This window comes from Miscanthus floridulus, chromosome 6, assembly GCF_019320115.1.
Source record: "Miscanthus floridulus cultivar M001 chromosome 6, ASM1932011v1, whole genome shotgun sequence".
NCBI lineage: Eukaryota > Viridiplantae > Streptophyta > Magnoliopsida > Poales > Poaceae > Miscanthus > Miscanthus floridulus.
In genome coordinates, this window is record NC_089585.1 from 142,242,688 (window position 1) to 142,265,611 (window position 22,924).

Sequence of the window (22,924 nt, forward strand, 5' to 3'; positions counted from 1 at the left end):
GACGTGGGCCGCTTTGCCGGTTGGGCCAAAAACAGTGAAAGAATCCAGATCAGTTTTTGATTTTTTCTTTTCCCGTAATTGCTAATTTCTGGAAAATGAAAAATAGCTCAAAAGAAAAATAGAAAAAGTATTTTTTCCCTGTGGGTAAAATTCAAGAAATTGAGTGAAAATTTTTCCGCTGCTAAAGAAGTTGTTTATTCTCCAGTTATTTTGAATCAATGTGATATTTAATTAGAGAAAAAAGAGATTTTTTCGCTGCTAAAGAAAATATTGATTCTCCAGTTATTTTTGAACCAATGTGGTATTTAATTGAAGAAAAAGAGATTTGACATGATTATGACGTTGTTATTTTCTGACCAACGTTGTTAATAACAATATCATAATTTTAATGATTTATGCATTAATTCTACTTCTGCCCAACGGTGATGTAGAATTAGTGTATAAGAAGAGTTGTAAATTTTAAAGATTTATGTATTAATTCTACTTCTGCCCAACGGTGATGTAGAATTAGTGTGTAAGAACAGTTCTAAAAGTTAAAGATTTATGTATTAATTCTATTTCTGCCCAACGGTGATATAGAATTAGTGTATAAGAATAATTGTATGTTTTGATTTTGACCAACGTTGGAATCAAGGCATGCAAATAGTGTTATTTTATGTTAAGAAAAGTTTTGACCTGATTTTCATCTTGTCTAAGGTGAACTAGGTAGTCACCTCACCGTGTTCCACTGAGTTTGTGACACCGGTGAGGGAGACAAAAGAGAATGATGTCACTTAGGCAACTAAAGAGAGGGATTTTGAATCTCAAAAGATAGTCCTATGACTTTTGTGCATAGGAAGATAATCCCAAGAAATGTTTGGCTGTGATAAAGAACATGATTGAACCTGTAATTGTGGGCTCAATCCCAGAATATGACACAGTCACCGAGTACCTTGATAGAATAAAGAGTCAGTTCACTGGCTCTTCAAAGATATATAAAGAGTCAGTTCATTGGCTCTTCAAAGATATATACCACTCAGCTGATGAAGCAGCTGGTGACAGATTGTTAATCTGGAAGTGGTGGCATAAGAGAGCTCATGATGCGTTGTCGAAATTATGGCATTATCGTTTAGGCCATATTTCGAGGGGGAGAATAGAAAGATAAGTTAAGAATGATATTCTTCCTCCATTAGAGCTTTCAGATTTAGAACAATGCAGAGAATGCATAAAAGGAAAGTATGTAAAGAAGATTAAGAAAGATGACAAACGAAGCGTAGGAATTTTATAGATTATTCACACAGACATCTGTGGTCATTTTCCTATAAAGAGTGTGGATGGTTATGATTCGTTCATAACATCCACAGATGATTACTCCTATTATGGCTATATTTATCCAATTAAAGAAAGAACAGAAGTATTGGATAAATTTAAGATATTAAAGATTAAAGATAGTCAGGTCTGACCGTGGGGGAGTACTACGGTCGGCATACCCCATATGGCCAAGTTCCTAGACCTTATGCAGGGTTCTTACAGGAGAATGGCAAAGTAGCCCAGTATTCTATACCGGGTGAACCTCAGCAGAATAGAGTAGCTAAAAGAATCAATCATACCCTGATGGATATGGTGGGCAGTATGATAAGTTACTCCACCTTACAGTTGAGTCTGTGGATGGAGGCGTTAAAAACCCCATTCATATTCTCAAAAGAGTACCAAGTAAGTCGGTGCCCAAAACGTCGTATGAGTTGTGGACCGAAAGAGTACCCTCACTAAACCACTTGCGTGTGTGTGGGGGAGCCCTGCTGAGGCTAAAGTATTTAACCCAAACATTGGGAAGTTATATCCCAAAACAATAAGTTGCCATTTGTTTGGCTACATAGAAAAGTCAAAAGGTTTTCGTTTCTACTGTCCAGAGAGACACAAAGTTTGTGGAAACGAGACACGCTATTTTCTTAGAGGATGAAAAGATAAGGGGGAGTATGGTAGCTCGAGAAATTGACCTTGAAGTGAAGCGGGTGTATGCGCTCACTCCAATGATTCATGAGCCAATTTTCTCACTACATGCTGTCGCTGCACCGATAGTGCAAGATACTATGGTGTCAGCACCTGTTGTTATTCCACCTGTGGCGACAATGAATGAAAATGAGGAACCTGTTCTTCAGGATCCTATAGAACCTATTGCCACACATGAGGGGGAGCAACAACAGCCTCAAACAGAAGATGTGCCAAATGTGGAGACCCCTAGAAGGTCTCAAAGTGTTAGTAAATCAGTTATTTCTGCTAATTATGAAGTGTACAACACTAAGGAATTTTAAATGGAGGTTGATTCCACCTCTTTTGAAGAAGCCATGAGAAGTGATCATTCATCAAAGTGGCTTGAGGCCATGGAAGATGAAATGAAATCAATGAATGCCAATAGAGTTTGGGATTTGGAAATAATTCCTAAAGGAGCCAAAACAGTAGGCTATAAATGGGTCTATAAAACAAAACTTGACTCTCAAGGGAATATAGAGAAATATAAAGCACGACTTGTGGCAAAAGGCTATATGCAAAGAGAAGGAATTGATTACAATGAGATATTTTCTCCAGTCTCATGTAAAGTTTTCTTAAGAATCATAAGGGCATTAGTGACACATTATGATTTAGAATTACATCAGATGGATGTAAAGACAGCATTTCTCAATGGAGACTTAGAGGAAAATGTTTACATGGCACAACCGAAAGGTTTTGTCATGGAAGGAAAAGAACGAATGAGATGCCGCCTAAAGAAATCCATTTATGGATTAAAGCAAGCTTTAAGACAGTGGTACTTAAAGTTTGATCAGTCAATAAAGAATTTTAGGTTTTAAAGAGAATGTAGAGGACAATTGTGTCTATACAAAGTTTAAGAATGGGAAGTTTATCTTCCTGGTCCTATATATGGATGATATCTTACTTGCTAGTAGTGATGTCAGTCTACAACTGGAGACAAAGAAGTTTTGTCCTCAAAACTTGATATGAAAGATCTTGGTGAAGTCTCGTTCGTTCTAGGGATTGAGATTCATCGAGATAGAAGAAAAGGGGTATTAGGACTGTCACAAAAGGTATACATAGAAAGAATCTTAAAGAAAGTGATTTAGTATGCACAAAATGTAGTCCCTCACCTGCTCCTATAGTCAAGGGCGACAGATATGTGGATTTACAATGCCCCAGGAACCAATATGAAATTAATAAAGTGAAAGGGGTTCCATATGCTTCAGCTGTCAGAAGCTTGCAACATGCTCAAGTATGTATGCGCCCTGACTTGGCATTTGTTACCGGGTTTTTACTTGGCAGATTCTAGAGTAATTCTGGAACAGAATACTGAAATTGATAAAGAAAGTCTTACGTTATTTGCAAGGAATGAAAGGCCTCATGATGACGTATAGAAGATCTGATTGACTCCACATAGTGGGATATTCAGATTCTGATTATGCGAGAGTGAATACATATCCAGACGTGGATTTTCTATCATCTCGCAAAGGGGAGCTATTTCATGAAAAAGCTCAAAGCAAACTGTGACTACATCGTCCACAATGTATGACAGTTTGTAGCGTGTTATGAGGCAACGGGCAGGTGAACTGGCTAAAGAAGTTCATACCCGGTTTGAAGGTGGTTGACGACATCTATAGACCACTTAAGTTATACTGCGATTATAATCTGGCAGTACAGTATGCTCATAACATAAGTCAAGTGGTGCTGCCAAACACATTGACATAGAGTATTATGTTGTGATAGATAAAGTCCGAGATCAAGTTATAAGTCTTGAGCATATAAGTACAGAAAAGATGCTCGCGGATCCGCTTACAAAAGGCTTACCACCCAACATGTTCAGAGAACATGTAGCTAGCATGGGTTTAAGGGAAAACCTAAAATTCCTGGACAAAAGAAGGCCCAAAAATAAGTATCTATTTCAGAACAGAGTAGTGTATTGTAGCTGTTAAGTTTATCGGCAATGGACCGTGACGATGAGACATGCTTTATGCGCTAATCTGTAATGGAATGAACAAAAGTAAATGATATGAAAGTGAAAGATGGAATGAGATCAAGGGGGAGAATGTTAGTTGATCTCCACCAATAGGCCCACTTGTCTCTGCTCCCTGATCGGGGGAGCCCAACCCTAATACGGTTGGTGGGCCCCTGTCGCACAGCACACATAAAAGGAAGGTGGGGATCAAGGCTCGAACGACGAGGTTCACTGGAGCCGCCATCCCACCCACAGAAAACCCTAATCCGATCCTAAATAAGTGCTGCCAGCGACGGGATGTCCCACCGCACCGCTGTCGCCCCTGCAGGTCTACACCGGGCCACTGGACTTCACCTCCTCGCCACTACGACGTCTACTACACCGCGGCATCGGCATCCATGCTTGCCGATGCGCCGCAACAGAGAAAGGCGAGGAGCCTTCCTGAATCTATGGTTACACACAGAGAGGTAATCATCGATTCTAACAGTTAGAACTCGCGAACTACTAATCTCAAAGAGCAGCAATAATGGATGAAGGTGGAATGATCTTACTGTGACAAGATGAGCACCCGAGTGCAGGAGGCGGAACCCATGTACTGTGACGCCGGCGAGAGTACGTTCACTGCCCTGCACAGACCCAAAGAAGAAGACCAGAATCCCTAGGTCTTCTAAAATTAGGGGGAAATGCGAGATCAATGGAGGGGTGTAGAGCAGAGGAGAAACTGAGGTACCTGCAGTACCAGCGAAGGAAGCTTTCTCAGACGAGAAATCGATTCCAATAGAGGTGACAGCACATTTTCTGTCTAGTTCAGGGTTCCTATAGGAAAAGGTTCTAAGGCAGTGTGGCGAGGTAAATACAAAATGTGTCAAAACACCCTGTAAGCCACACATCTGGTATCCAACGATATACGATCTAAGCTTGCAGGTTTATGCCTATCGATGAGTTTGCACTAGATATTTTCTCTTCTTTAGAGTCAGCCAAAGGAGATAAGTTTGGAGATTTTTTTTTTGTTCCTATGATTCTGTTTTGCTATATCCCTTTTTTCATTTAGTTTCGATCGAATCCAGCGGAGTTTACATTCCTATGGCCGAATTTACCGTACAAATTGACGGAGAAACAACTACAAAGGCCACAAGAAACCCAGCTCAAAGTGAATGGAGAGAGCACCCCATTCTACGTGTCAATATCATATATAGTATAGTAGTAGTATACATATATCACTAAAAATACCTGAATTCACGACGAGGTAGTGTTGATAAGACAGGACATTTTCACTAAAATACACGATGCGTAGTTATCAACTACTACTAGTCGCCTGCATAGGTTTTATTAATTTTTCTTTGACTTAATGAGCGTTCTTGCATTACTGTTGTCCAGCTCAATGCAAAAATGACCGCGGAAACTATTGATTCAGGTTTTCCATTGAGCGGCTGCATGTCATCATGTTCATAATGCATGCATTGCTGTGTTGGTGCAAATGTGCAATTCTGGGTTACAATTTACAAACCATTATTGCTTTTGTAGCTAATGCCTTTTACTTGCTTCCTGTTTTGAGATTCTCATCGAAGGGAGCATGTATTCATTTCGTTCTAATCCTGCGTCCTAAAATTTGTTTGTCACACGGAACTAGCTAGGTAGCAGCATGTCGTCGTCGTCGCCGGTGCCGGCAAGGCCGGAGAATGTCGCCTCCGCCCCGGCAACGGCAAGCAACACATTCCACGTGCTTAACTCCGGCGGCGGCGGCGGGGCATACGTGCGGCCTCCCCATGCCGCCGCGTTGCGTTCGCCACAGGTACGCCCCATCACCGGCTACGGCTTCCCAGCCACCGGCGTTGTTGCCCCCGCAAACGCTGCCATGGTGGCTCGTGCTCCCGGTGGACAACTAGGGGCGCGGATGGAGATAGTGCAGCAGCTCATGCACTTAGCTGGATGGGGTAACCTCCCGTCACCGCCACCGCCATGGCTCCACAACTACGCCGCGTTCATGTCCCCGCGAGGCCAGCTATTGCTGCTCTCCCCCTCCGCGAGGTCCCCCGGTCCTCCCATCCGACCACCGCCGTCGTCGTTCGCCTCCGGGGCGCCAGGAGCTAGTGGGAGCAGCGTTGCCGGCCGGGGTGCCGTCGTCGTCCACGGCAGCGCTGTTTCCGGCAGGTACGGCCCCAGACCCGGAGGTGGCGGCGCAGGCCGCCGTAAACCACCAAACCTGAGGCCGCTTCAGATTATCGATGCCGCCACGATCGCCACCGGATCAGCCAGCAAGAAGAAGGCGCCGCCGGCAGCAACAGATGGCGCGGTGCAACGCCTGCCCCCTGTGCTCGCCATGCCGACCACGGTTGGAGGGGAGGTCGCCGCTGCGTCGAATGGCCGCGTCAGGAAGCGCGCGCCCAAGGAGAAGGACAAGGACAGCAGCAAGCCGGAGTCGTCCAAGAAGCCCAGGCAGAGGGCCGCCAGCAAGCAGCGACAGCGAACGGCTGGAGAGAAGGACACGGTCGCCGCCGCCGACGCGAAAAACCTCGTCGTCGAGAACCAGCCACCTGCTAGCAACGATCTTCAGATAGTCCCAGTTCTGCCGCCACCAACGCCAAGCAACAGAAGAAAGAGGAAGCAGAACGCTGCATCCTCGCCGAGCAGCGGCGGCAGGTGCAACGTGGTCGACAGGAGGAGCAGCGCGGTCGCGAAGGCGGCGGCAACGGCGAAGAAGCACACCATACTAACATGGCTGATCGACGCCGGCTTCCTGTCCGACAGGGAGAAGGTGTTCTACGTGCCAGTGGACGGCGGCGAGGGCAAGGTCGTCTCGGGCGCGGTCACCAGGACGGGAGTCCACTGCGGCTGCTGCGACGCCGTCGTGTCGCTTCCGGTGTTCGAGGCCCACGCCGGCCGCGACGACCCCGGGCAGCAGCAGCGGTCGTGGGAGAAGCTCCTGCTCGTGTCCGGCAGCTCCCTCCTGAACCGCATGCAGGAGGCGTGGGAGAAGGAGCGGGTCAAGATCTTCCTGGTGCAGGAGAAGGCGAGGGCGGCGCTGGAGCAGGAGCAGGAGAAGAGCGCGCAGGCCAAGAGGAGGCTCCTCGCGAAGCAGAAGAAGGGAGCCGTCGAGGGGGTCATCACGTCCCCTAGAATCAGAACGAAGCTGAGGTCCGGCGAGAAGGATTCCAGCGACGACGCCTGCGGCGTCTGCGCCGACGGTGGGGAGCTGCTGTGCTGCGACAGCTGCCCCTCCACCTTCCACCCGGCGTGCCTCGCCATGAAGGTATGCGACGCAGCAGTAGCACCAAAGCTTCGGAAATCTGAATCGATTTGCTCGCGCTGCTTGTCTGAATAAATCAATGCTAGCTAATGTTGATGCCTGATTTCATTTCAGGTTCCAGAGGGTTCGTGGGCTTGCCACTACTGCCGATGCGTGCTGTGCATGGCAAATGATGATCAGGGCTTGTCCACATGCCAACATTGTACTCTCAAGTGTACGCATCTCACTCACTGTCTCAATCGATCTCTTGATTTTTTTTTTTTGCCCCTGTTGTGTTTCCTGAAAAGGAACTGGTGGTGGTGAACTGACAATGACAATGCCTCTGCAGATCATGAGATTTGCCGTCCATCCCTAAGCAATGGGCGCGGCATCGGCACATACTGTAGCGAAACCTGCAAGAAGGTAAATACTTGCTGATTTCCATTTTTTTTTGGTTTTTTTTTTTTTTTTTTGCTAGTCCTGTCATATCTGTTCTACTTGCCAACCGTACTGAAGACTCTCTTTTGATGTTTCAGGTGTCTGTTCAGTTATCAGACATGATAGGCGTAACAAACCATACTGAAGATGGTTTCTCATGGGCTCTACTGAAGATTCAGAAAGACGAGCCAGTCAGTTCACAGAACAGTCCTGTTGTTCTTGAATGCAACGTGAAGCTCGCAGTGGCTCTCGGCGTGCTGAATGAGTGCTTTAACCCAGTTAAGGATCGACGAACTAAGATCGATATGCTCCACCAAGCTGTCTACAGCCTCGGGTAAGTTCAGTCAGACTGAAACTTCTGCATTCTTTTTTTTATGCTGCTGCTATGATGATATAGGACTGGATCGACCCAGTTATAAGTTATAACACAGTAGCACTCTTTTTAATTCTGCATGTACTATCTTATAGAAAAGTTTTGTGCTTCAACAGATCAGAATTCAAACGGGTAAGCTACGAAGGATTCTACACCATGATTCTGGAGAAGGATGGAGAAATCATTTCAGCAGCCCTGCTGAGGTTTGGATCGATTCAGGGACTTTTTTATGTTTGTGCCCATTAGTAGATTATTGCAAGCTTTTTTTTTATACCCATGTAAGTTTACTTGGATTAACTTAGTAAAACCAACGGTCCAACAGCAGTAACTGCATTACTGGCTCCACTTAGTTGCATTGCTAAGTTCTCCTTTGCCCTGGTGATCACATACATTCAGGCTATCATCCCTTGCATGGCGCCAAGAATTCAAAAATTGAGGTGGGCCTAATTTAGACCGATTTATATTCACGTATGGGTCTAGGATATGGGAGTACATGTGTTCCTGCGGTTCCAGCCCTAGTCGTCTTTGGTTTCCATTTTCCTATGGATGTTGTACTGCAAACGAAGTCTGAAAAACTTCGCTCAGACAAAATATTTGTACTTCCAAGTCAGATAACATGATTGCTGTGCATGCTTTGGTTTGTTTCTCTTTTTATTTACAGGATCCATGGCACAAAGGTCGCGGAGATGCCGTTCGCAGGCACACTGCCAGCTTACCGGAAACAAGGAATGATGCGTCGGCTGGTGAACGCTGTCGAGAAGGTAGGTCTGTCTGTCTGTCTGTCAGCACGACACTGTCACCAACTCACTCACTCACTCACTCACTCACTCACTACCGTGTCTGTCTGTCTGTCTGTCACTGTACATGTTTTTTTTTTTTTCCTTTCGAAGGTTAAACTGTTGCTCTGACTGATAATAATACTGTATAATCGCTGTGAATGAACCAGGTGCTGGCGTCAGTGCAAGTGGAGAGGCTGGTGATGCCAGCCATATCCGCTCTAGTGGACACCTGGAAGAGGTCCTTCTCCTTCAAACCGCTAGACCCCGAGCTGAAGGAGGAAATCAGGAGGCTGAGCCTGGTGGTGATCACCGGCACCACCCTGCTCCACAAACCCGTGGCCGCCGCGCCGCCGTCTCCGTCGCCACACAAACAAACCGAAGCAGCAGCGGCGAAGAGTGGAGCAGAGCCATGGTGGTGGAAGTACACGTACGGGGCGCCGCCGCTGACGGACGACGAGCGGGCCTTCCTGGAGACTGACACGGACATGGCGCCGCTCGGCTGCAGCTTCACCGACCTGGTCACCGGCAAGGTGTCGTCCCTGCACAAGGTGCTGTGCGCGGGGAACTCGTCGCCATCGGTGCCCTGCTCCGGGTCTCCGGCAGGTCCAGGGAGCGGCGGCGGGCCGCGGCTGTCGTTCGTGCGGTGAGGCGAGCGCAACGGGTGCGTGCTTTGCTGTGCCGACGTGCGCTTCAGCTCTGGAAATTGTAGACGACTCTGCTAGTGTTCGTGTCAGTGTTTAATTTAGACATGCATCGGCTATTACTGTGGTTGGAAGGATCGGAGTTGATGATGATATGAGATGGTGATCCTTGCATGATGGTGCTGCATAATAATCGGATTGCTTGCTGATGCGTTGCATTTGCATTTGCATTTGCATGCGCGTGGGAAGGGCCGGGTTTGGTTTCTTCATCAGTTTGTTTGTTCGTTGGTTCTTTTTACAAGCTTGGAGATTGGCGCTGCTGTGTGTTGCTCGACGACGAGAATATGAAATCAACGGCTAGGGATGGCGTTTCACCAGTTTTACACAAGCAGATTAAAAAGGCCAACTCAATTCGATGCACATGCATGGATTACAAGGAGAGGCATTAGTTGTATATATTTGCAGAAAAAAAAAGACGTGATGGGTGATGACCTCAAAAGAGTGGACTCCTGCGTGCGTTTGCTTTGCTTTGCTTAACCAATACAGAGTCGTGCTCTGTGCAACAAAGTTGAGATGCTTGAATGATTGGTGGTCATTAACAGAAGAGATGATGCTTGCATTGATTGGTGGCCATTAAGAGAAGAGACCGACATGCTCCCTTCTTACTCAATAAATCAGCTTCTAAAGTTGTTCTAAGTTAAAAATGAAAAACGTAAATGGATTTTAGAGAAAATAATATTAATATATTTATGGCACAAAATTAGATATGGATGATACATGGACGATACTACTCTTTCATATAAAATTAGTTAAATCTTCTAAAAAAATGTTAGGACATGTGCATTAATCCCATCACTGTTTTTTCCTCTTAGGGGCATGTGCCTCCATGCCCAGCGCCATTGGATGTGCATGAGATGGGTGTGCACCATCCCATACATATTCAGCGGCGAAGACAAATTTAACTTTACCTATTTGCACGCTTATATCTTGCTTGTTTGCATGTATGCAAGAGCATGTCCTCTACATTATAGCCCATGCTACTTCACCATAAACATGAAGATGATGTGTTGCCTTCTTTGAGGCCAGCCCCAACACGGTGGGTGAGGCCGTTTCTATAGCTTTAATTATGTTGCCAACTCAGCAGTTTACTGAGATGGCAACACATTTTATGAGGAGAGATAAGAAAATTTGTGTCCTCGCTGAGAAACTATTTTTGAACGCTATCCAAAGAACAAAGAAACTAGCCGAATCACGTTGTGGCTTGGGTATCGTTTCCATCCGTGGGACTCACCTCGTTCGTAGGCTTACGACTATGCTCATCGTTGGAGATCCTCATGCACACAACGGTTGACCCCACCCCGATCGGATCTGGCTTGCCTCAGTCATGGCTGCCATGAAAGTCGGTGAGGGAAGATGTAGATCTACAAGCCTACATTTAGTAGGAGCGGGAGGCACCCACGCCGCACTCGCTGCTTGGCGGCGCTCGGGCCACCCGCCACCACGCTCGCCATCGGCGCCAAGGAGCAATGCTACCAGCTGACGAGAGAGAGAGAGAGAGAGAAAGAGAGAGAGAGAGAGAGAGAGAGAGAGAGAGAGAGAGAGAGAGAGAGAGAGAGAGAGAGAGAGTAGCTTGCAGGTCATCTGCTGAAATTGATATGGGGTCCACAAAAAGATATTACACCCGTTTGGAAGTCGATATTGTAGCCTAGAATTGGGAATTAGAATCAGGCTACCGCAATATTGTTGTTTGGATGTACATAGAATTGAGATTTGGCATCGGAGACCCATTTCCATGGTATTGAACTATAACTGGAAGAGCCTTATCCCAATATAGAGCCTGACCCCTGGATATTGAGTCAAATTGGACCCTGACACTCAGCACCACCACAGTCGCCCATCTCCACCTGGGCGCAGAATCCCCACCACCCGCCAGCTGCACTGCCACCTTCGTCCTCCGCCGTTAGCCACCTCCACCGCGGGGACCTTATGATTTGGTATTGTAGCCCATTTTCAATACTAGTCTGATTTGGCATTTGTACTCAATTCAATACCAGCGGTCCAATATCTACTTTCCAAACAAGACCTTATATAATGTGAAAGAGGAGTTTCTAAGAGCGGTGTCTTAGCATGTATAGAAACTAAGAGATGGTTTCTAGATTGGGACTGGCTTAAGCATGTTGTGTTATAGTGCTAAATTTAAAAAAAAACTCGTCCTAAGGGGCGGGGCAGACACCCCCGAACTTGTAACAACTCAAGTTTTCCAATAACAAAAAATCCCAACTTAAAATTTTTTCTAACAAAACCCATGCATGGTGAGTGTGCATACTAGGAAACCACCCTTGTAGTTGCACAAGTAGATCCCAAGTTAGCATGGTTTAGCATTTGCATATTTAGACAACATGTGAGTTGCATCTTCTTGATTTTATGTGATGTAATAAAATCAACTAAACCTTTTCACCAAACTTGTTGTGTGTGTGTTGCCGACCCGTGGCTTTGACCCTAATACCCTAGTTGACCCCTAGTGGACCCCACAAGGATGTGTACATGTTTGGCACACACATGTATACATGCATAGAAGTCCAAGGTATAGCATTGAGATAGAAATGGAAATAGAAAAGGGGAAATAAACAGAAAGGCCAAAGCAGCCCAGCCAGCTCCGCGGCCTAGCCCCGCTCCCACGCGCGCACCGTTGCCAGCTCAGTAGTGGCCCACACCACGCCTGGCCACGTCGCGATGCACCATCGTCGTCTTCTCCCCTACCGCTAACAGCCCAGACCCGCCTGTCATCCCCAACCCCCGCCCTTCCTCTGCTTTTCCAAAAGCATAGCACCGGCGACCGGGGGGAATCTCGTGGTCCCTCGTACGCCCTGGCCGTCCACACCCCTAGCCATTGCGCTCCAATACGCGGATGCGCTCCACGATCGTAGCCCTAGTGTGCCTCGCCTCCCAGCCGGCGTCGCGACGTGCATGACATCGCCGCGGACCCACGCCCCCTGACACCGCCCGTCCTCGCCTTGACCACCAGGGATTCGAAATTGGAGGCGCCTGCGCCCACGCAACCACCACGTGCTCCCAAAACCCTAAGCCGGAGCCCTTGATCGCCCTCCACATACCCCCTCCCCTCCATCCACCATTCACTGGGCGCCATGGTCGAGCTCGGGCTATAGAAGCCCCGAGCCGATGCCCTAGAGCTTTTCTGTCCACCCCGCCGCCATTGGTGGCTTCACCAACCACGCGCTAAGACTGAGAATAGAAGGGACAAGGGAGGAGAAGGAAGGAGAAGGAGGGAGGGAGGAGCCCCGAGCCACCGGAGAGCCGCTAGAGCGGAGGACACCGCCCCGATCGGCTACACCAACATCACGGTTCTCCCTGCACCGCCCTGACTCGCCACGGCCTCGACTCACCACCACACCCCTAGCCTATCTACCCTACCACCGTCGGTGAGCACCCGAAGCCTCCATGCTCGCCGCCATGGACACACCATGCAGCGCGGCTGTGTTCTCCCCTTGGGAGGGCCAAAGGCCGACCTTTTTTGTTGTTGTGTTGCTCTGCACACACACACACACGCACACAAGCCAAGGCTTGGCCTTGCCGAGCCACTGGTGCTTGGGAACGCCGGCGCCAACACAGCGCATCTGCCGTGGTCGCCATGGTCGGCGTCCGCCGTGTCACCGCCTCGTTCCGGCCACCTCATGCTGGTAGAGTCAAGAGGGATGCCTCGGCAAGCTTCACCTCATCGAGGCACATGTCGTGCGCTAGATGGAAGAAGAAGAAGAGAAGCCCGGAGGGCCGCTGGTCATGTTCGCCTTGTAGGGCCGCCACGTGCCCATGTCACCGCCGTGTCGGGGATAATCCGGCCAACTCCGGCACCTCACGTGACGAGATTTGGACGTTGATGTTCGCCGTGACCCCGCACACCTCACCGTGTAGCTAGTTGAACGAAAAGCCCCTGCCTTGCCTTTTTGGCCGTAGCCGCAAGCTCGCTGGAGCTCTGTCGCGCACCTCGCCGCGGTGTGGACTCCGCCGCACTTTTTGGTCACCGCCGGTAGGCCGATCAGCTTCCCCACGACCCAATTGAAGGAAAAGAGCCACTTTTGGCTCTGATCGGGGCCACAGCCACCTCGCCGTAGCCCGCCATCGTCGTCGAGCCGCTGTCGTCGTGGCCAACCTCACCGGAGCCCCTAGAGCTTCATCTAGTGCCCTAGTCGTGCTCACTAGAGCACTAGGAAGCTGAAGGACCCTCGTGCGGAGCCTTGCCAAGCCCCAGACGCCTTCACCGCCGTTCCCGTGCTGTCATCCGCTGCCACGGCGTCCTTGCCGGCCACCTAGGACCCCAAGCCGTCGCCTTTAGCCCTTTGGCGAGTTCGTCGTGAGCCCACGAAGCCGTAGCGCCTTCTAGCAGCCCCGTCGAGTCACCCTAGCGCGACAACGTGCGAGCTCGCCGTTGGTGAGGAGCGCCGTCATGAGACAGAGAGAGAGAGAGTCGCTGCGCCGCTGCCGCCCCGTGCACCCGGCGCATCGTGAGCTAGAGAGAGGAGAGGGAGGAGTGGACAAGGTCCACCACAGACCGTGCCTACGTCCGTGGACCCGCACCGCGCTGCCCACCATGGACCAGCCCCATGGACCCGAGCCTAGCAGCAGCCCACTTGCACCATGTGGTCGCCTGCCTACGCGACATGTGTCCGGGCCAGGCCGACCCAACCCGGCCCAACTCGGCCCGTTATCTGGCCCGCTAAGCCCAGTCCGAGCCCGATCAATGCTGGCCGTTGACTCGATACCACCTATCAGTGGCTCGCGCCACTTCGACCAATCCCGTGCTGCCACGTTTCAAGCCCTGGATTTTCCATTTCTTTTCTTTTTGAAAATAAGATTTAAACTTCGAAAATTCATAGAAAATTCAAATGACTTCAGAAAAATATAAAACCAGAGTCGAAATTTTTTCTAAAAATGAACTCTACATCATAGGCTTATGTTTGAGTACATTTGGATCTTTTAAATTTCTATTGCTTCTTTACGATCATCTATAGGATTCGCTTATTACGGCTATATGTCTCATTTGACAGACCCAGAGGAGCCGCAGACTGACGACTGAGGAGCTTGGAGACGACCTACCAGGTGCCATGTCCCACCCAACCTCGTAGAATCCTATTAGACAAGCTATAATGTAGATGCTAGTGCTTTATTTTATGCAAATGATCTATGATAGGTTGCATGGTAGAATTGCTTGTGAGCCATTACCTTGTCGCAACCTATACCCCTGCACACCCGCTGTTAGGCTAGATGCTCGTTTACTTACTTGCTATTGCTTCTACTATGCATTATATCTGTGATGTGATGCTTGGTGGAGGGTTGTTTGTGAGTGGTTAAGGCACTTGGTGCCGATAATGTGGTAACAACCAGGGAGATCTTGACGTGAGTCTTGGGTGTGTGTTGAGGGTTGAGTCGATCAGGCAGGATCTTACGACGAGTCATTCGACGAGTCTTTTCGGAGGGTGCGACCTAGACATCCCCTATGAGAGGTACCTATGGCAGGTGCATGTGAGATAAGGAGATCCCAGGGTGGAGTGTCTTTGTGGGATGAAGCCCCGGGATGGAGGTTGTGAGGTTGAGATGGCGGACTAGAGGGAGGGTGAATAGTCCTTTCTAAAATTAATCGCGTCGACTAACCGAAACAAGTGCGGAATTAAAACTATCGGTCTAGCCAAGATTACACCCATTTATTTATGTTCTCTATCACCTTCCAAAGATACTAATTAAGCAACAAAGGTACCGGGCTAGCTAGAGCTTACCTAACCAATTCTAGAAGCAATGTCATACAAACCTATGCCACTAGTACTTCAAGCAACAAGGGAGCTCTTACACAAGCTAGTAAGCAAAAGCACAAAGCCACCTAAGCTCACTAGCAATACTCAATAACAAAGCAACCAATGCCAAATTAGATAGCGCAATTACTTAGCTACACAAACTAAGTAATGTGACTAGCAAGGTTACACAAACTAAATTAGCCACGTAAGAGAGCTACTTCTATGCTACACAAGCAAGAAGGTAACTAGTAAGCTATATAAGCTAACTAATTACAAGAGCAACTACACAAGCACAATGTATATGAAATATAAATATAAGCTTGTGAAAGGGGATTGCAAACCAACGGGAAGAACAAGGTTAACACGGTGATTTTTATCCCGAGGTTCACGTGCTTGCCAACACGCTAGTCCCCGTTGTGTCGACCGCTCACTTGGTGGTTCGGCGGCTAATTGGCATCACCCGCCAAGCCCGCACGTCGGGCACCGCAAGAACCTACCCCGAAAGTGAGGGTAGCTCAATGACACGCTCAACTAGAGTTGCTCTTCGTGGCTCCCGCGGGGCGAGCACAATGCCCCTCACAAAGCTCTTCTCCGGAGCACCGCATAAGCTTCTTGCGGGCTTCGACAGAGACCACCACCAAGCCATCTAGGAGGTGGCAACCTCCAAGAGTAACAAGCACCACCGACTTGCAACTTGATCACCTAGTGCCACTCGATGCAACCTCACAATGTAATCGCACTAGAATCGCTTTCTCACACAATCGGATGATCACTATCAAGCATATGTGAGATGGAGGGTTCCTAAGCACTCACAAGCAAGGACACAAAGTCCCCTGAGGTGCTCTCTCTTAGCCATGGCTGAGACCACCTTCTATTTATAGCCCCATGGGCTAAACTAGCCGTTACCCCTTCACTGGGCAAATTTCGGGACGACCGGACGCTCCGATCAGATCGACCGCACGCAGGACCTCAGCGTCCGGTCAACGGATGCTCGCCATGTGTCGCCTCCATTCAATCTCAGTCACTTGATCTCAACGGTCAAGTGATGACCGGACACAGCTGCTTAAACTGATCGGACGTAACACCCCCAACGTCTGGTCGTTTCCAGTAAGGTACCAGTCGCGACCGGACGCATCCGGTCGGTCACGATCGGACGCAGCGTCAGCATCTGGTCCTTGTCCAACTTTTCTGTGTCACCTACATCACTGTATGTCAGCCTAACCGGATGCACCTTGCCAGCGTCCGGTCACTTTCAGCGCCAGCGTCCGGTCGAAGACCGACGCCAGCACGCTCTTGGTCGCCACTGACCGGATGCAGGACCCCAGCATCTGGTCACCACATGACTAGCGTCCGGTCCACTCTGTGAGACCCTGTCTTTTCTGTATAGGGCGCCAGTGGCACCGTCGGACTGTCCGCACTCTACGGGCGGACACTCCGCCGGTGGAGTTTCGAACCCTTCTCACCTCCGTTCTATCGCCGAGTTGATCCACATCAACTCCAACTTCATCTCCTTTATAAATGTGCTAACACCACCAAGTGTACACCACTATGTGTATGTGTGTTAGCATTTTCATAATCATTTTTCAAAGGATTAGCCACTCAACTTGCCACGCCACTCAATCCTAGTGATGATGCAAAGTTAGATCACTCGAGTGGCACTAGATGACCGATATACAAACAAGTTTGCCCCTCTTGATAGTACGACCATCTATCCTAAACCCGGTCATCAACTTCTCTACACACCTATGACCGGTGAAATGAAATGCCCTAGGTTATACCTTTGCCTTGCGCATTCAATTCTATCTCCTCCAATATCGATGCAACACATGCACCAACATGATCAACAATGATATGATCCACTTCATATCATTACGTGATCATATTGGTTCATCGATCTTGACTTCACTTGTTTTTCACTGTTGCCTTCGTCCATCGGCGCCAAGTCTTGCTTAAGCTTCACCGCCACGTGGTCCATCTCTCTAAAGCCTCCGACTTACCCTTCACTTTTACAACCGATCCATCAAGCCAAGTCTTGTCTTGATCTTCTCCACCTTGATCACATGACTCAATATCATATCTCATGTGCAGTGAGCTCCTTCATCATCACATGTGTGAGCTTTGCAACATCTCCAAGCTATTTTCACCTTCACGGCATATGTTGCTCACACATATGTACTTATGGATTAATCACCTGTGTATCTCACATAAACACAATTAGTCCACCTAGGGTTGTCACTCAATTACCAAAACCAAACAAGGACCTTTCAATCTCCTTCTTTTTGGTAATTGATGACAACTCTATAAAGATATGAAAACTAAGCTCTTTTGGATTCATGTTGCTTGCCCAAGCAAGTTTGGTTCATGAAGATGGAGTCGATGCCCGCTGTCGTTCTACTTGATGTTGTTCTAGTTATTGCATGCTCTGAGTGATTCCGTCAAGTGACGATGTAATAATGAGTAAATCTTGCTATTTGTACTCTCTTTAAGATAGGTATTCAATGTATGACTATGATATCGACTATCAATGGATAATGTGATGGAATGATCGTCTAGGACTATCATGTTATACTTTGAATCTATGAATTTCCCTTTGAGGAAATCGGGATCGTTTAAGAACTATTTTTAGTTTAAGGTAGATAATTTCTCACCCGGCCTGAGAAAATCTCTGAACCTCATGCCCCGCCCACACACAGGGGCCCCGCTCGATGAGAGGGTCGATCCATTTTAAGGTTTTTTTTCATACCGCCGACCAAAAATTCGTCCGACCAAGGATTCGAACTCTAGTCACGAAGGACGTCATCCGAAGGCTTGACCAACTGGTCTAGCAACCATAGGCTTATAGTCCTAAATTTATATAAGTGCTCAAATGAATTTGCACCCGAGACACAATATCATATATACATGTGTGTATGTATGTGATGTGAACGTACACACTTAGGTTGGATAACGAGCTGGCTCGACTCGGCTCGTTCTGGCTCGTTAAGATAACGAGCTAGCTCGGCTCGGCTCGTTATCCTAACGAGCCAGAAAGCTAGCTCAGCTGGCTCGTTAAAAGCTCGAGCTGGCTCGTTAAGCTCGCGAGCCAGGTATAAAAAATACACAAAATATAATATTTGCATTTATCTAAAGTTTGAGAATAATAATAATATAAAAGAAATACATCTAGACTAGTTACCAGTCAATTTATAGGGTCTAGATCAGTTACCAGTCAATTGTAAAGTGCAAGATATGAAGTAATACAAAAACGAATATAAATTTTGATATTTTTTTTCCTAGAAGCTTGACTCGTTTAGTTCGCGAGCGGCTCGCGAGCTGGCTCGAGATGGCTCGTTATAGCTGACGAGCTAAAATTTTGGCTCGGCTCGGCTCGTTATCATAACGAGCCGAGCCGAGCCAAGTCGAGCCAGCCACGAGCTGTGCGAGCTAACGAGGTTCGAGTTTTTGTCCAGCCTTAGTACACACACGCTCGGAAGTGGGTCCAATGCCAAATGCATGGCCCGCACGCCAGGGAGCAGGAGTCATCTTGAGCGACCTGGTCACTCCATGAGGCATGCGTGAACTACTCAGCTCTCGAGTGAAGAAGAGGATTAAAGTGACCGCGGACCAGACCAGACCTGTGTGTGTTGCCTCAGTGTCTGTGAAAGCAAAAGGCCGGCCGGTCAACAAAGACTAGGTCTATCGACAAAGTGGAGTAAATACACTTAATTAGCTGCAAACCTACACGTCAATGCATTTGCTATGCTCGCCCAGTTAACTTTGACCGATGGCAACTTTGGAAGCAAATCGATCCGATCCACAGAAGGTGTGTGTGAGAGAGAGAGCAGCAGCAGCAGCAGCTAGCAGCCGGTGCTGGAATCTGAAGGAGACAGAGAGAAGGAAGTCAGGGAACAGACGAGAGAATTTCAGAGACGACAACAACAACAGAGATGTTGCTGCCTGCTGCCTGCTGGTCGACTTGTCTTGGCTTTTTATTATTGCAGAAAATGCATGGCTTGTTTGATTGCTCGCCAGATAACCCATAACCTTGCCTGACACAAGCAGCATTTCGATTGTGAATAGTGCTTGACAGTGGACTATAGCAGGAGCAAAACTAAGTTGGTAGCCTAAAGATGAAGATTAGAGCTAAATGGCAGCAACATCTTGTGAATTTGTGAGGCTGATCGCATCACGGTACAAAAAAAAAAAAAAATTTTAGCTGTATGCACCTACATGGCACCATGCGTGCTAATGGCGTCATCTAATCTAATTCTAATGTAACAAGGCACAGCGACAAACGAAGAAGGGCGACGTCAGTGGGTCAGTTGGATCGGAGCGGCGTACGCGGTGGCTCCGTTGTTGCCACCGTCGCCCGCACGCGGCGGCGACGTCGGCGGCGTGTAGAACGGCGTCTCCGTCTCTTGCCCGTCTCCGGCGCCCGCGGGCTCCTCCTCCTCCTCCTCGTCGTGCTCCTCGTAGATGGTGTAGAGCGCCCGCGAGACGGGGCCGCCGAACCACCGCTCCCGCCACGCCGCCACCTCCTCCTCCAGCACCGCCGTGGATGTGGACGACGGCGGCGGCGCGTGGCCGGCCGCCGCCACCGCGTCGGCCGGATACGGCGGGTCCGTCGGCGTCGTTCGGGAGCCCGGCGGCGCGGCGGCCGGCTCGACGCGCGCGCGGAGGCGGCGGTGGCGGCCCGAGCAGAGCAGCAGGAGGAGGGCGAGGTGGTGGCGCCAGCCCTTGGAGGTGGTGGTGGGCGCGCGGGGCGTCGAGAGCGGGAGCTCGGGCGCCGCGGGCCGCTTGATGATGCTGCTCCCCCGGCGGCGGCGGTCTCGGCAGAGGGCGAGGAAGAGGACGAGGGCGGCGGCCGCGGCGCCGGCGATGAGGAGGGCGAGCGCGGCGACCTCGAGGCGTCTCATCGACTGGAGTGGACTAGGGACTTAGGGAGGGAGGAGCGCGTGTGAGCGGTGGCTGCAGGGGCTGTGGGCTGTGGCTTGCCGATGCCGTTTCGCTCGGATGCAAAGTGGCCTCTCCTCTCCTCAAAGACAAGGCCCAGGCTTTAGCTTTGGCATCCCCAGTGCAACTGTGCAAATGTGCGGCACCAGCACTGCACCTTTGCTTTGCTTTCACTTGCTGCTGCTTCCTGCTTTGCTTTTACAACCAAGGAAGGAACAGAGAGAGAGAGAGGGAAGGCATGTGCTAGAAAGCAGCACTAAAATTAGGCGCTGTTCAAGATTCTCCGTCACATCAAATCTTGCGGCACATGCATGGAGCATTAAATATAGGTAAAAAGAATAACTAATTGCACAGTTTGCCCGTAATTGGCGAGACGAATCTTTTAAGCCTAAATAGTCCATAATTGGATAATTTTTGCTAAATACAAACGAAAGTGCTACAGTAGCCAGAAGCTAAAAAATTTCGCATCTAAACGGGGCCTTATCTGATCCGCGGAGACAAATACTGACGGTTGTGTTTTTTTTTTCTGTCAAAACAAAATCCCAAAACGAAAGGTAAAAAGCAATACTCTCCTAGAAATAGAGTTATCCCTCTCAGATGCTTCAGAAGTTGTGTCACTAAAGAACATGTACAGGATGCAAAAAAGAAAAAGAAAAAAAGAAAAGAAGTGAGCTAGGCACCACTATAGACAGAGATGACATAATTCATGGACCGGACGCTGAATAACCCATTGTACGCAGCCGTTACACTTTATAGTAAATTTGCGTTATCAGTCCAAAACTATAAAGTTGCATTGTGAATCAATATCTATTGTCTCCATTAACATGAACAGAAATACATTTTTTGGACTCGCAACACTTGTGGCAATAGCTAATAATAAGCACAGCCGAAATACACACTACTGGACTACTGGAGAGAGCAAGTAGTAGATCGATATATTATCTGATGATGATGAGAATAACGGATGGCAGTTACTAGCTAGTGCTGTGACGACTGTGAAGGAGGAGGAGGAGGAGGAGGGGGTTGGGCTGGTTTTGGGTCTTTGCCGAAGCCCATGAGGGCGTGGGTGAGCAGCATGGCGCCCCGTCGGCTGGCCTCCGCGAGTCGCCCCACCAGCGGCAGGCCCACCGTGTCCCTGTTCTTCAGAGGCTTCTTGTCCCACCTGCACCGTCGTTGTACAGTATCATCAGTTAGCAGATTCACTGCGTACAGTACGTATACATACATACATACAGATACAGTACGTGTCGAGAATATCAGGCCGGCAGCATGTATACAGGATACGAATGAATACGAGCGACGGACGACGAGGTACGTTACGTACCAGTCCTCGTGCTTGACCACCTTGCCGTTCTCCACCTGCAGCCTGATGAGCGTCGTCAGGTCCACCGCCTTGCCCAGCACCTTGTACTGCTGCTTGTTCTCGATCACCACCTGATCGATCATCGTGCATGACCATTTCAGTTCAGTTCATTTCAGCAAACACAGACACAGTACATGAACTGCACTGCAGTACTGAACTGAAGATGAAGAGCATCCAAGCTAGCTGTAGACGTGGACAGCGATCGGCAAGGGGGGTTGTTCCTTTCCGATCCAATTGACAGACAGCGTAGCAATAGCAATCGCATACCTCGGTCTTGCCCGGCCCCATCGGATTCTCTTGTACGGTGTACTCCGTGATCTTGGATTCCCCAAACACCTGCTCTTTCATGCATGTTTCGGTTGCAAAACAACCGTCGTCAGCAGTCAAAAATACAACGTTAGGATCATTAATTCCCACTCGTTAGGATCGGAGTAGTATCATTAGCTGCTGTTTACCTTTGGCAGCGTGTAGAATGCTGACTTGATCTGCTTAACCCTGTTTGTAGTACGCATGCAATGCAGCAACCACTATTAATTGAGAGAAATAAATACTAGACCTGATGATGAACACTACTACATGCTGATTGCTGAAGGTGCCTGCCAACGACGATGGCAGACAGGAGACTGGACGACGTACCCGTGAGCACGCATGAGCGGGTCCTCAAATGTCGCGTTTGGCGCGTACATCTCGAAGTCCCGTGCCGTCGCGCACGATCCATATCTTCACCAACGGCACACACACACACACACACACACACACACACACACACACACACACACACACACACACACACACACACACACACATATATATATATATATATATATATATATATATATATATATATATATATATATATATATATATATATATATATATATATATATATATATAATTATTTTCCCCCAAACCATATATATAAACAAATTAAAGAGGTGGAAAGAATTATTTCCTGACTAATACGTAACAATTAAAGAGCAGATCGAGCGAGCACGAGAAGAGAAGCAAGCAAAGGGTAATGATAAGCTAGCTTACATGTTGAGGAGGTGCGGCATGATGCGGTCGGCGACGCCGCCAGCGCCCGCCGGGGGCTGCGACTGTGGGGCCGCCTGCTTCTCCTGCGACCCCGCCATGTCCGCCGCCGTTGCCGTGGAGAACTCCGGCCTGTAGTGCAGCGGCAGTCGCGCGGCGGCAGCGGAGGAGGCGGCCGTGAAGCGAGGCAGAGGAGGTGGCATGCGACGGAGACGAGGCGAGGCGACAGGGCAATGGGAGTTGCCGATCCAGTTGGAGGAGGCTAGGCTAGCTAAGTAGGCGGACAACTGCAGTGGAGAACAAGAAAGAAGAAGAGTCGCAGCATCTCCAATTCTCCATGTCCATGGAAGAGTCAGAGAGTCGTCTGTCTCTGGC

General features: G+C 48.8%; 3 protein-coding genes across 4 annotated transcripts; 1 reads left to right on the top strand and 2 right to left on the bottom strand.

Moving 5' to 3' along the window:
• The first annotated feature begins 5,816 nt into the window (after positions 1–5,816).
• LOC136461399 (increased DNA methylation 1-like) lies at positions 5,817–9,424 on the top strand. Its single transcript, XM_066460709.1, has 7 exons — positions 5,817–7,211; positions 7,323–7,422; positions 7,537–7,610; positions 7,724–7,959; positions 8,115–8,201; positions 8,660–8,759; positions 8,945–9,424. Exons 1-7 carry the CDS (start codon positions 5,817–5,819, stop codon positions 9,422–9,424), a joined length of 2,472 nt encoding a protein of 823 aa, XP_066316806.1.
• A 9,692-nt stretch (positions 9,425–19,116) lies between these two features.
• On the bottom strand, positions 19,117–20,364 carry LOC136459980 (uncharacterized). The gene has a single exon (XM_066459827.1). It carries the CDS (start codon positions 20,115–20,117, stop codon positions 19,512–19,514), a length of 606 nt encoding a protein of 201 aa, XP_066315924.1. The 5' UTR covers positions 20,118–20,364; the 3' UTR covers positions 19,117–19,511.
• A 490-nt stretch (positions 20,365–20,854) lies between these two features.
• Positions 20,855–22,924, bottom strand: LOC136459981 (uncharacterized). Of its 2 annotated transcripts, XM_066459828.1 has the most exons (6): positions 22,553–22,923; positions 22,154–22,237; positions 21,973–22,012; positions 21,785–21,853; positions 21,479–21,588; positions 20,855–21,316 (listed from the first exon to the last, which is right to left on the bottom strand). In XM_066459828.1, exons 1-6 carry the CDS (start codon positions 22,750–22,752, stop codon positions 21,133–21,135), a joined length of 687 nt encoding a protein of 228 aa, XP_066315925.1. In that variant the 5' UTR covers positions 22,753–22,923; the 3' UTR covers positions 20,855–21,132. The 2 variants fall into 2 exon arrangements, with proteins under 2 accessions (XP_066315925.1, XP_066315926.1); XM_066459829.1 differs by lacking the exon at positions 22,154–22,237 and having other exon boundaries at positions 22,553–22,924.